The sequence below is a fragment of the Artemia sp. Qi Xiang Cuo genome, chromosome 14 (assembly GCF_049724085.1).
Source record: "Artemia sp. Qi Xiang Cuo chromosome 14, ASM4972408v1, whole genome shotgun sequence".
Taxonomy (NCBI): Eukaryota; Metazoa; Arthropoda; class Branchiopoda; order Anostraca; family Artemiidae; genus Artemia; species Artemia sp. Qi Xiang Cuo.
This window is the reverse complement of record NC_142807.1, coordinates 14,226,077-14,238,077: the sequence shown is the minus strand read 5'-3', so window position 1 is coordinate 14,238,077 and position 12,001 is coordinate 14,226,077. Positions and strand designations below refer to the sequence as shown.

The following is a 12,001-nucleotide window of genomic DNA, read 5'->3' as shown; positions in this document are numbered from 1 at the left end:
TTGAATATGTATTGTATGTATACCTATTGTGTATGTATAAATTCATGCATGTATATGTATTGAATGTATATCTATTTTGTATATAGATGACTAAATTATACTATATATTATTAGTAATATTATATGCATTATATATTATTCATATGTATATTTAAAATCTTGGGATTTTTTTTCAAACCTTGTAATTTTTCCTATCTATATCTTATGACATTGCTAAATTCTAAGTGGCAACCATGACATAAAGGGTAAAAATACAAACTGTTTTATTTCAACTTTTTCAACTTGAATTTAATTAAGTTAGTTAACCAAAGAGTTTACCACACAAGAAATACAACATGTTGTTCTTGTTCTTAGGGGTTTGACGCCTTCGACCAACTGGTCATATCCGTTCGTATCACTTGATCTTTCTGCGCCTTATAAATCATTAGCTTGCTTGGGTGTAAATTCACCCAATATACACTGAATTTGTATCTGTATCACCAGGGGCGTAGCTCCAGCATTTTTATGGGGGGGGGGCAAGAGGGGTACACATCCGGAGAGTCAAATGGAATGGGCTATATAATAATTTGTTTTCACCAAATTATTGGGGAGGGGGCAACCACCCCCCTTGCCCCCTCCCCCAAAAAGACACCACTGTGTACCACGTATCTTCCTATTAGTAGGGGTTATCCTCCTGCAGCAATTGCCAGAGTTGTAAAACAAGGATCAAAATAATCCATTTAGAGAAATAAAACATGGCATAGGTCTTTAGAACAGTGGTTCTCGAATTTATTGGATCTACCGTCCTTTTTCAGGGAAGAAATATTATTCAGCGCCTCCTAAAAATTATTCCAACATAGTCGCAAAAATGGGAAGTTAAACTAAACTCTTTTTCAATTTGAATATCATTTAAACAGAAAGATATATGTATCAGTTTTTCTATCTTTTCCGTAAATGTAGTTAATATAAATCATAAATATCGATATTTGAAATGAATTAATTTTATAAATTAAATAACTGATTTGATTAATTGATTAATTTAACGGGTTAACTGAATTATTGGAAATAGAAAGAAAAGACAAAAAAGTTTAAACACTGGTTATCATCTTGTTGAGAAGGATGTTATGATATGCTGAACTGGAGTACTGCTAACAATTTAGTAATCCTTAGCTCTGCATTTGTCAGAAGAAATCTTCGGTCAACGCGATTCGCTACTTCCAATGGATATATAACACACAATGCAAATACCATAATGCACCAGTGGCCATCACCACCTCAGAATTGCTCCAGCACCCGGGGGCGCTGACGCCCACCTTGTAAATCATATCTCTAGAAGCTAACGCCTGCCCAGGAATCCATGATTACATAAAAATAAGTTATCTAGGCTTTATAAAGCACAAGCAAGAATATTAGTAATCTTATCATTATCTTTTGCAAAGTTTAATGTGCAAAATGTGACACGGATGTGGCACATCCGTGTCATTTTGCACATCATTGTGCAAAATGTGGCACATTTGCAAAATGTGCAAAATGAGCAAAATCTTGGGCACCATGTGACGAAGGTGCCAAAAATTGACCAAATTGACAAATTTATTCTAGAAAAAGAGTGAAAAAACAGGGAAAAAGGGCACCAGAAAATCTTGGGGGCCTGGGCCTCCCGGCCCCCCTGGATCCGCCAGTGCTTGGGAAAAATGCACATATCACACATTGCATAGGAATAATCTTTTGCACAGTTTAATTATCGACTTTCTCGATAATTTAAAGGAATATTTGATAGTAATGATTATATAATTTATAATAAACAATGATCATGATTTATTAGGAAAAATATGTATAAATGATTCCTCCTGGGCCATTTGCGACTTTGGCGCAGCCCTTAGCCCCATATTGCGAAGCACAGATCAATCCACAATACTACCAATAATAATTTCTAATAATTTATATTATAATAGTTCTAATAATTTTAACTGTATATTATATATAATAAATTCTAATAATAATAATTTGATGCATTAATAATTTGCAATAACAAATATTTGTAATAATCTGTAAGTAAATAAGCAAATGATTTGTTTTTACAGGTATAAAATTACAGCATTATTAGAACAGTTATAGAATTACAAGATATAAGGTCAATATTAAATTCAAATTTAGCTTTTTGAATCTAGATGCGTTTTTTTGTATATCAAACAGTTCGTGGTAACGAACTGTAAGTAAGGAGCGACCCGGCTCAATGGTAACCGAAACTCTAGAAAACGGGTTTTTGACACCAATAGATATATCAACAGAATCAGATTTCAATGCTGATTTCAAATATATAACTTTCATCAAGTTTAGTGCAACCCATCAAAAGTTAAGTGCCTGAGAAAATTTGGCTGATTTTCAAAAAAAGGGGGAAAGACCCCCTAAAAGTTATAGAACCTTAATGAAAATCACACCATCATATTTAGCATATCAGAGAACACTACTGTAGAGGTTTCAAGCACCTATCTACAAAAATGTGGAATTTTACATTTTTTTGGCAGAAGAAAGATCATGGATGCGTGTTTATTTGTTTTTTTTTTTCAGGGGTGATCGTATCGACCCAGTGGTCCTAGAATATCGTAGGAGGGCTGATTGGAACGGAAATTAAAAGTTCGAGTGCCTTTTTAAGTGACCAAAAAAAATGGAGGGCAACTAGGCCCCCTCCCACGCTCATTTTTTCCCCAAAGTCACCCGATCAAAATTTTGAGATAGCCATTTTGTTCAACATGGTCGAAAATATGATAAATATGTCTTTTAGGATGACTTAATCCACCGAAGTTCCCAGAGGGAGGGCTAAAAGTTATGAACTTTACCCAATGTTAACATATAGTATTGGTTATTGGGACGTATACAGAAGTTTTCAGGTGGTTTTTTTTCTCGTTGTGGGAGGTAAGGGTGGGTCGGTGGTTATGTTGGAGGATCTTTTAATGAAGGAAGTTTTCATGGGAGAAGGGAAATTTCCATGAAGGGGGCTCCGGACTTGCCAGCATTATTTATTGGTTATTGGGAAGTATACAACCATTTTTAGGAAGGATTTTTTCTGGAGGGGGGGGGGGGGCTATAGGACGGGGTTACTCTGGAGAAAATGTACGTGGCGGATGTTTCTTTGGGGTAAGGGAACTTTCTATGAAGGGGGCGCCGGATTTCCAAGAATAATTTAAAAAACGATCAGAAATTAAATAAAAAAAAAACAAGTTTTTTCAACTGAAATATAAGAAGGAATATTAGAACTTAAAACGAACAGAAATTATAACGTATGTGAGGGGGTTCTCCCCCAAGTCAATACCTCGCTTTTTACGCTACAATTTTTTTTAGTGCTTTCAAAAGAGCTATCTATTCTAATTAAACGGCCTTTGTGATTCAGGGGTTTGTGAATCAAATTTTTTTTAACTTCTAACGTTAAGAGCGTCGTATTGACTAAGGGGAGAACCCCCTCATATACGTAATAACATATACGTAATAAAAAAAAAACAATAAAAAAACAAGCGATACGGCTCAATAGTAATCCAAACTTTTAAAAACGAAATTTTGATGTCAATAAATGTATCGAAAGAATGTGTTTATAATGCTGATTCTAAATATATAAATTTTATTAAGATTAGTATTACTCATCAAAGTCTACGAGCCTGAGAAAATTTACCTGATTTTTTAAAGAGGGGGGAAACATCCCCTACAAGTAAAATAATTTTAATGAAAATCACACCGTCAGATTCAGCGTATCAGAAAACCCTATTACATCGGTTTCAAGCTCATATCTGCAAAAATCTGCAACTTTGTATTTTTTGCCAGAAAAAAAAAAATATACGAGTATATAAGTTAGTTACGTAAGATAATTTGTAAGGACATCCATTTATCAAAAGAAACGTAAAATTTTTATGCAAATAAAAGCTGCATTAACTAAAAAAAGATCAGAAATTAAATAAAAAAAACAAGTTTTTTAAACTGAAAGTAAGGAGCGACATTAAAACTTGATACGAAAAGAAATTATTCCGTATATGAAAGGGGTTGTCCCCACCTCAACGCCTCGCTCTTTACGCTAAGGTTTGACTCTGTCTCACAACTTTATTTTTTAAAACAATAAAAAACTTTAGCGTAAAGAGCGAGGCGTTGAGGAGGGGACAGCACCTTTCATATACGGAATAATTTCTGTTCGTTTTAAGTTTTAATGTCGCTCCTTACTTTCAGTTTAAAAAACTTATTTTTTTTATTTAATGGCTTAAAAGCTTTGAAATACATTATTACTATTATGATTATAATACTAGTAATAATTTGATAGATGTTTTTCAATGTCCCTATTTTTTCTATAAAAACCTTGAAAAAAAGGAGAAAATGTAATATTCTGAAAGTAAATTCAGAAGTGAAACTAAAACCAACTTAAAATACGAAATGACAAGATGAGATAATAATAAAATTGTACAAAAAAGTAAAAGCAAAATGAAATAATAGTAAAAACTTTAAGAAACACAGGAAAGTAGTACGAACTAAAAATACCTTTTATTATTATTATTCTCAGTAGAAGCCGCGAAGTACTTACCACAGAAATTTTTATCTTCATCACTATTATCACCGCAATCATCATCACCATCGCAAGCCCAAAGTCGGGATAGACATTTACCATTGAGACACGTGAATCGTGTTGGGTCACACGTGATATTTTTCGCAACACACATTCTATCATCATTAGCCAATCTGAATTCTTCACTACACTTACATTCAGCCTGAAAATAAAATGATTTATATAAAGGAAATTTATATAAAATAAACAAAGGAATTAACATTAAATAATAGCTTATAAAAATACATATATTATAGATACGAGTTCGCTGCGCTTATAGTCCTGAATATAGAATGATATTTTATATATAAAAATTCTGGAAATGAACAAGCAAATGCATTGAATAAAATAAATATTGCGAAGACAAAACTTGACAATACTTATCTTCAGCCTAAAAAATCAACCTGTGTAAGATAAATTGTATTAATATTAAATGCAGTTATGGTGGAAACGATAATAAATAGACCTATGCCGCGTTTGTTCCACGGCTTTGAAGTGGAGTCGTTACATAGCAAATGTCTGGAGTCGGTTATATAATTTATAACTTATATAAAAATTACAAATCTAGTTAAATGAAGCTTTAAAACAGGGATGTGGAGTCGGAACTTTTATTAAATTTTTCTGAATGGAGTCAGAGTTAGAGTCGGTAAACTGAAGTGTCTGGAGACGGAAGTGGGTCAGAGTCGATTTTAAATTATAAAACCTATTAAAATGAAGCTTTATAACAAGGCTGTGGACCCGGAATCATGGAGACGGAGTTTTAGTAAATTTCGATGAATGGAGTCAGAGTTGGAGTCGGCATTTTGAAAATGTCTGGAACCGGAGTTGGAGTCGATTATAACAAAATAAACGACTCCAAAGCCCTGAATTATTATCAAATTCTGCAATCAATTCCAAGAAAAATGGGGGCCGAAAGAGGCCACCAAAACTTTTAATGGCAAAACAAGCAAATTTGACTTCTAAAGATGAATTCAACTTGATAAATGTTTTATTGCATAAATGCAATTAAAATTTTCTATATGTGTATGAACTTTGGAACAACGAAATTAGAAAAAGTTCAGGATATTCAATTCCAATATTGATAATAAAAATATTTAATTTAAATTAAAACTAAAGTCGTAAAAAAAATACTAGTAGGACAAGGAAAAAAAATATAGTAAGCACTATGAAGGGCACTCTTAATTTTTATGATCCCTCTCAATTTTTTGTTGTCTCCAGTAGTAAAATTCGAACACGGTAAATTCGAACAGTAAAACGAACAGTAAATTCGAACAGTAAAATTCGAACAGTAAAACGAACAGTAAATTCGAACAGTAAAATTCGAACAGTAAAACGGCAATTTCGACCATTCGACTACTGAGATTCAGCTTTATCTATCTACCGAATTATATTTTCAAAATTTAATTCGTGTTTTTCTTAGAATGAAAAATACGTTGAAAATGCAAAAAATAGGTGACGCATTTTTTTTTCTTTTTATTAAGTAAATGGAAATTGAAGCAACAGACAGGTTAAAACCAGATTGTAGAAAGGGTATGAAAGAGAAAGGGTACTTTAGAAAGGGTAGGAAAAGAAAATTATAGGACTATACAAAAAAGCTAAAAGCAAAATGAAATGAAACTGAAACTATAACCAGGTTAAAAGCAGAATGTAGAAAGGGTAGGAAATACAAGTATCCTGTCTTTTCAATGCGAGTTATAGCTATAGGCTATAACTCGCTATACCATATACTTATACCATATATAGTTATACCATAAAATTGGAGGTTTCACAGGGAACATAAATCTTAACTTAATAATATGACGTGAAATTAAGAACGTCTTAATCGTGCCATAATTGAATTTGAAGTAAAATAAAAAAGTACACCAATTAAACAGTAATTAATGCCATAATTAATAAATAATTATGGGTTTTGAATTTACTTAATAATTAATATTGGCTTCTAAACTATGCCACAACAAATTTTTCAGAATATTTGGGAAAGATAATGGCAATCCTCAGAAGAGTGGCACATGGCAGCTACTGTGCTGAAGTTCTGCAAGGAAAGTTTCCACACCCTATTTGGTCAACTACTACTACTAACAAGTCACCGCAGCACCAAGCCGCCTAAGGTCAACACAGCTACGTACGCTCCTCCTCCATCCCAATCTATTCAAAGCCTCCCTTTTTAAACCCTCCCAGGAAGTTCCCATTTCCTTTGAATTTTTCTTTATGACGTCCTCCCACCCAAGACGAAGACAATCTGCTTTCCGTTTAACCCTAGACGGTTTTTAAAAAAGGACAATCTTCGGCAATCTGTCATCCTTCATCCGCAGGACGTGCCCTAGTCATCTCAACCTTTCTTTCATTATAGCCCTAGAAAGCGGGATTGAACCACATTTTTCGTGCAGCCTACTGTTTGAAATACGGTCAGTCAGCTCGGTACACAGAACAATCCGTAGGAATTTTCTCTGAGAAACATCTAGCAAATGCTTCAGAGCCATATTTGACCACTGTCATCACTGTAGCTACTAATATTCTAATCTAGGTTTGCAGACTTGTCTTCCTATTCTTCCAAACTTTTTTAACTGTGAAAAAACACCCTGAGCCTTGGCTATTCTACTTTCAACTTCTTACCCTTTCGCGCTACCACCGTCTCTACTAATAATACTACCAAGGTAAATGAAGCTGCCCGCAGTACCTAATTGTCTAAGGATATCTTTTTTTTTTACAATAATTCAGGCTTTTGGGTATCCGACTCTCAGCCAGATCGTATCTCAGCCAGTGAGCTATACGAAAATGTGGTTCAATCCCGCTTTCTAGGGCTATAATAAGATAAAGGTTGAGATGGCTAGGACACCTTTTGTGGATGAAGGACCACAGATTGCCCAAGGTCGCCCTTGTTGGGTAACCGTCGGGGTCCAAACGAAAAGCTGGTCTTCGCCGAAGAGGGGAGAATGTCGCAAGGAAAGATTTAATACCAAACAGTATTAAACAGTATCATCGCAAGGAGAGAGTGTCACAATGAAATGAGAACTTCTTGGGAGGGTGTAAAGAGAGAAGCTTTGAACAGATTGAGATGGAGGAGGAGCGTGCGTAGCTGTGAAGATATACGCTGTAAAGAAATACGCTTGGATCTCCATTTTTATAGCTATAAAGACAGAAAATGTAAAGATGGATAGGTTACAGTTTACGGTTAGGTGATGAGGTTACCAAAAATCATACTACTTGAAAATCCCTGGACAACAGCATCACTGAACGGAAGAGGAGCGGTGAAAATAAAAGCAAATCCATGGAATTCAAGATTCATTTGAGGAGATAAAGAATACGCCTTGGAACAGATCGAAGTGGGGGAGGATGGTGCACAGCTGATTAGCCTCAAGCAGCTTGATGATAAAATTAGCTTTAGTAGTAGTAGGAGTAGTAATATTATAACAACTTTGAAATTTCTAAAACAGCCAGTCTAACTTGGGATTACCAAATTGGGGAATTTTAATTACCAAATTGGAAAATTGGGGAATTTTAATTACCAAATTGGCAAATTGGGGAATCTAAATTGGGAAGTTTTCTTTTGCCCCTTTTTAAGCTCTCAGACTATGCTTTCTGTTCTAAATAAAATGCTCTTAGAGCTAAATTGTAAAGCATTGCTAAACACTATGATATGCTTGCAGTAGCAGCAGTGTGACAAAGCTGGACACATCCAACACAGTGCATGCGAAATGATATGTGCTGGCAGCGTTGCAAATAAGGCTTTGCGAGAGTGCCATAAAAACCCTCAAAAGTATCCTCTTACAAAGTATAATTTTCATAAAAATGGAATAGCAAAGAAAAGAAACGGAAATTTACATCTAATTAACCCTTACCGTAGCATTGAGACCAGGATGGCAAGACTGCGCACAGCCGCCATTATTTAAAGTGCAAGGATTGAATTGGCAACGCTGCCTGTCCGGTGAGTAGACTTGAAGGTCTCTTGGTGAATCATCCAATCTTCTGACAAGTTCGATCTGATCTGCACCTGTATGTTTACTGGCACGGTAGAGACCCCGGAGCTGCAAATCGGTCCAGTAGATATGTTGGCCAAAGACTGTGATGGCGAATGGATATATTGTGGCTCGTATAATGATCTAAAATTAAATTAATATATCAAAAATAATAAATTTGTTAATTTATATTAACTAAGTTAAATTAAGCAATGTAACCAATTAAAAGATTAATAAACTATTTGTAATTAACTCTAATTAATAAAAATAATTAAACTAGTTGATTAAACTAGTTAATTAAAGTTAATTTAAAAGAATAAGTTAATTGAACTGATTAAAAAAATTGAAGTTGATTATACTTGAAGTTACATAAACTTAAAATTCAGCATAGTTATTGAAAAAGTTAATTAGTCTAAATTAGTTAAAAGTTATTTTCTGCAAATCTTATAGATCATTAATTTCCAAACTATCAAACTATCAAACTATTAATTTCCTGATCAATTTATTTTGCACAATTTTGTATTTCGTATTTGAAGGATTCAGATTTAAAATTCCTCTTTCGTAGTTTTCCAAGCGTCAATAAAACACAATACTTTTCTAAGCATGTATGAGCTAAGTTCTGATTAATTTATTTGATGAGACGTATAAGTATTTGCTTAGATACCCCAAAAAATTATATTATCTTTCGTACTAACTTTGAAGCAGATTTCTTCAGAAACTATCTTGGTAATTACTTGACTCTTATGGCAATTAATATTATGGTAATTATCTGCACAAAAAATGGATCAAGCGCATAATCAAATCTTGCCTCTCTATTCTTCCCATCAATGTCGCTGTTTGGTAATCATCTTAGATAATTTTAGTCTTATCTTGGTAATTATCTTACTCTTATGGTAATTGTTAATGTGGAAATTATCTGGGAAGACAATATATCAAGCATATAACCAGATCTTAGATCTTTATTCCGTCCACCAAAGTCACTTTTTTGGCCATAACCTTAGGTGATTATGGAAACTATTCTTGGTAATTATTTGATTCTTATGGAAACTGGCATTATGGTAATTATCTGCAAAAATAAAATAGATCAAGTGTATGATCAGATCTTAGCTCTTTATACTTTCCCCAAAGTCAGTGTTTTGGTATTAATCTTAGGTAATAATGAAAATGATCTTGGTAATTATTTGACTCTTATGGTATTTAATGTCATAGTAATCATCTACAAAGATAAAATAGATAATATGTATGATTAGACCTTATATCTCTATTATTTCCGCCAAAGTCAGTCTTTTGGTAATCTAAAGTAATTATGGAAACTATATTGGTAATTTTATCACTCTTATGGTAGTCTGTGCTATGGTAATTATCTGCAAAGATGGATTAAGCGTATAACCAAATCTTACCTCTCTATTCTTTCCATCACATTCATTTTTTTGTAATTACATTATTTAGTTATTACATTATTTCCATTATGATAATTACTATGGTAATTATCTAGTTCATATAGCAATTAAATTATAGAAATTATGCGATAAAATAAAATGGGTCAAGTGTGTGAGCAAGTCTTACCTCTCTATTCTTCCCATCACACCCCCTATTTGGTAATTATTTTATGTAGTTATCTAGTGCAATTATGACAATTATCATGGTAATTATCTAACTCTTATGGCAATATTTTATGGTAATTACCAGCGAAGGTAAAATAGATCAAGTGTAGGATCAAATATTACCTCTCTATTCTTCCCATCTAAGTCACTCTTTTCTATCTTCTCAAGAACAGCATCTGTCCAGTAAAGGTTATCATCATCATAATCAATTGCAAGGCCAGATGGCTGAGTTAGTTCTTTGTCAACGATAGCTTCCTTGAGGGTACCAGCCATAGTGCTTCTAAATATTTTTCCTGTAGCGCCAAATATTCCCCATTCAGTATAAAACATATACCTATGAAAATAAGAGTGTCAATGATGAAATAGAGACCTTTAAACCATAATTAAAGAATTCACTAAGAAAATCAGTTACAACGTATAACAATAGGGAATAGAATTAACAAAAAAATGGGTTGTTTTTAAAGTTACATATCATTACATACACGTATCATTACATTACATATCACGAAAAATTAAGCAAGAAAAACGGGTTTTAATTTTTATAAAGCAGTGAATACAATAAAATAAACACTTAATTAAACAAAATACTCCGAATATTTCGGCCCCACGTCCGGGAGCCTTTCTCAACGGAAAAAAAAGAAGAAAAGAAAAAAATGAAACAAAAAATGTTCTTTTTAAAAACTTTAACTTACATCAAAATAAAAACATACTAAACACATAAAGAAAAAAAACAATAACAAAAGAAAAAAATATAAATAAATAGAAAACAAAAGTCACATATTAAATAAACACTTCCTTTTATGTGTTATTTGTAACACATAAAACTTATAGGGAATTTTATTTAACACTCCCTATAAGTGTTTATTTTATTGTATTCACTGCTTTATAAAAATTAAAACCCGTTTTTCTTGCTTAATTTTTCGTAAATGGAAAAGCAGTGTGGTCTAAGAAATTATTTCATTACATATCAGCCGGATTGTTGTTCTTATGGGATAAAAACAGGCATGTTGTCTACACATTGGGGGAGGGGGGTCAATGGACGTATGCTGGTGATGCCGCATTTAATTTATTTCTTTTATTTTTAATAATTTATTTTATTATTTTTGGGAGAGGGATGAGGGTAAGGATGGCTGGTAGTGATTGTATATGTAGGGTTTCGTAAAGGGTGACGTCTACCCATACAAGTTTATAAACTTCGAGTTGGTTTTTAATGTGTTTATTTCTTTTTAATAAATCCTTTTTCTTCTTAAAGAAAACTGTTCAGGTTGCACAAGAGCCTTTCTAAACACAGTATGACGTAGTCCCTGTTTTCTATCTTCAAATTTTAGCGCCAAAACATTTAATTAATTATAGAATATAAGAAAATAACGAGGAAATTTCTGAAGACAGTGAATAAAACATAATATACAGCCTAAGCAAATATTTCGGCTATATAACCAACAGCCGTCTTCGGTTCTTTCGTCTGGTAGACGAAATCAGATTTATTCAGATTTATCAGATATATCAGATTTATTCCTATGCAAAGATTCTTTTGACTGACCGTTTTCAATTAAGCGTTTTTGTTACCAAAAAATATGATCCTTGTTGAATCATATATAATACATATTTTTTGTATATCATTTAAATTTTTATAATTTATCTACTTGGAAGACAAAGTCCCAAAAATTTGACATTTTCTGACAGGATGACCTAAGCTTTCCGAAAGAATTTCCGAATTGCACATGTTACGGACGTATTTATTACGTTTTTTCAAATTCCAAATAAAAAAAGAGGTTCGGAAATGTGATTAGAGAAATGGATAAGGCAAAATATCAGCTATCAAAGATAGCAGAATCATCCTATCACATCAAAACAACAAAAATACGAGACAGCAGAAAAGTAAC

The 12,001-nt window shown here is 33.0% G+C and overlaps 1 protein-coding gene across 1 annotated transcript in view; it reads right to left on the bottom strand.

Annotated features, from left to right (window-relative positions):
• Positions 1–12,001, bottom strand: part of mgl (low-density lipoprotein receptor-related protein megalin) — a 139,259-nt gene that overhangs the window by 55,724 nt on the left and 71,534 nt on the right. Inside the window, exons 21-23 of the mRNA XM_089100831.1 lie at positions 10,242–10,452; positions 8,398–8,658; positions 4,538–4,721 (exon numbers count right to left, since the gene is read on the bottom strand). Of these exons, the coding sequence (XP_088956957.1) occupies positions 4,538–4,721; positions 8,398–8,658; positions 10,242–10,452 (656 nt within the window). The remainder of the gene's footprint in view (positions 1–4,537; positions 4,722–8,397; positions 8,659–10,241; positions 10,453–12,001) is intronic.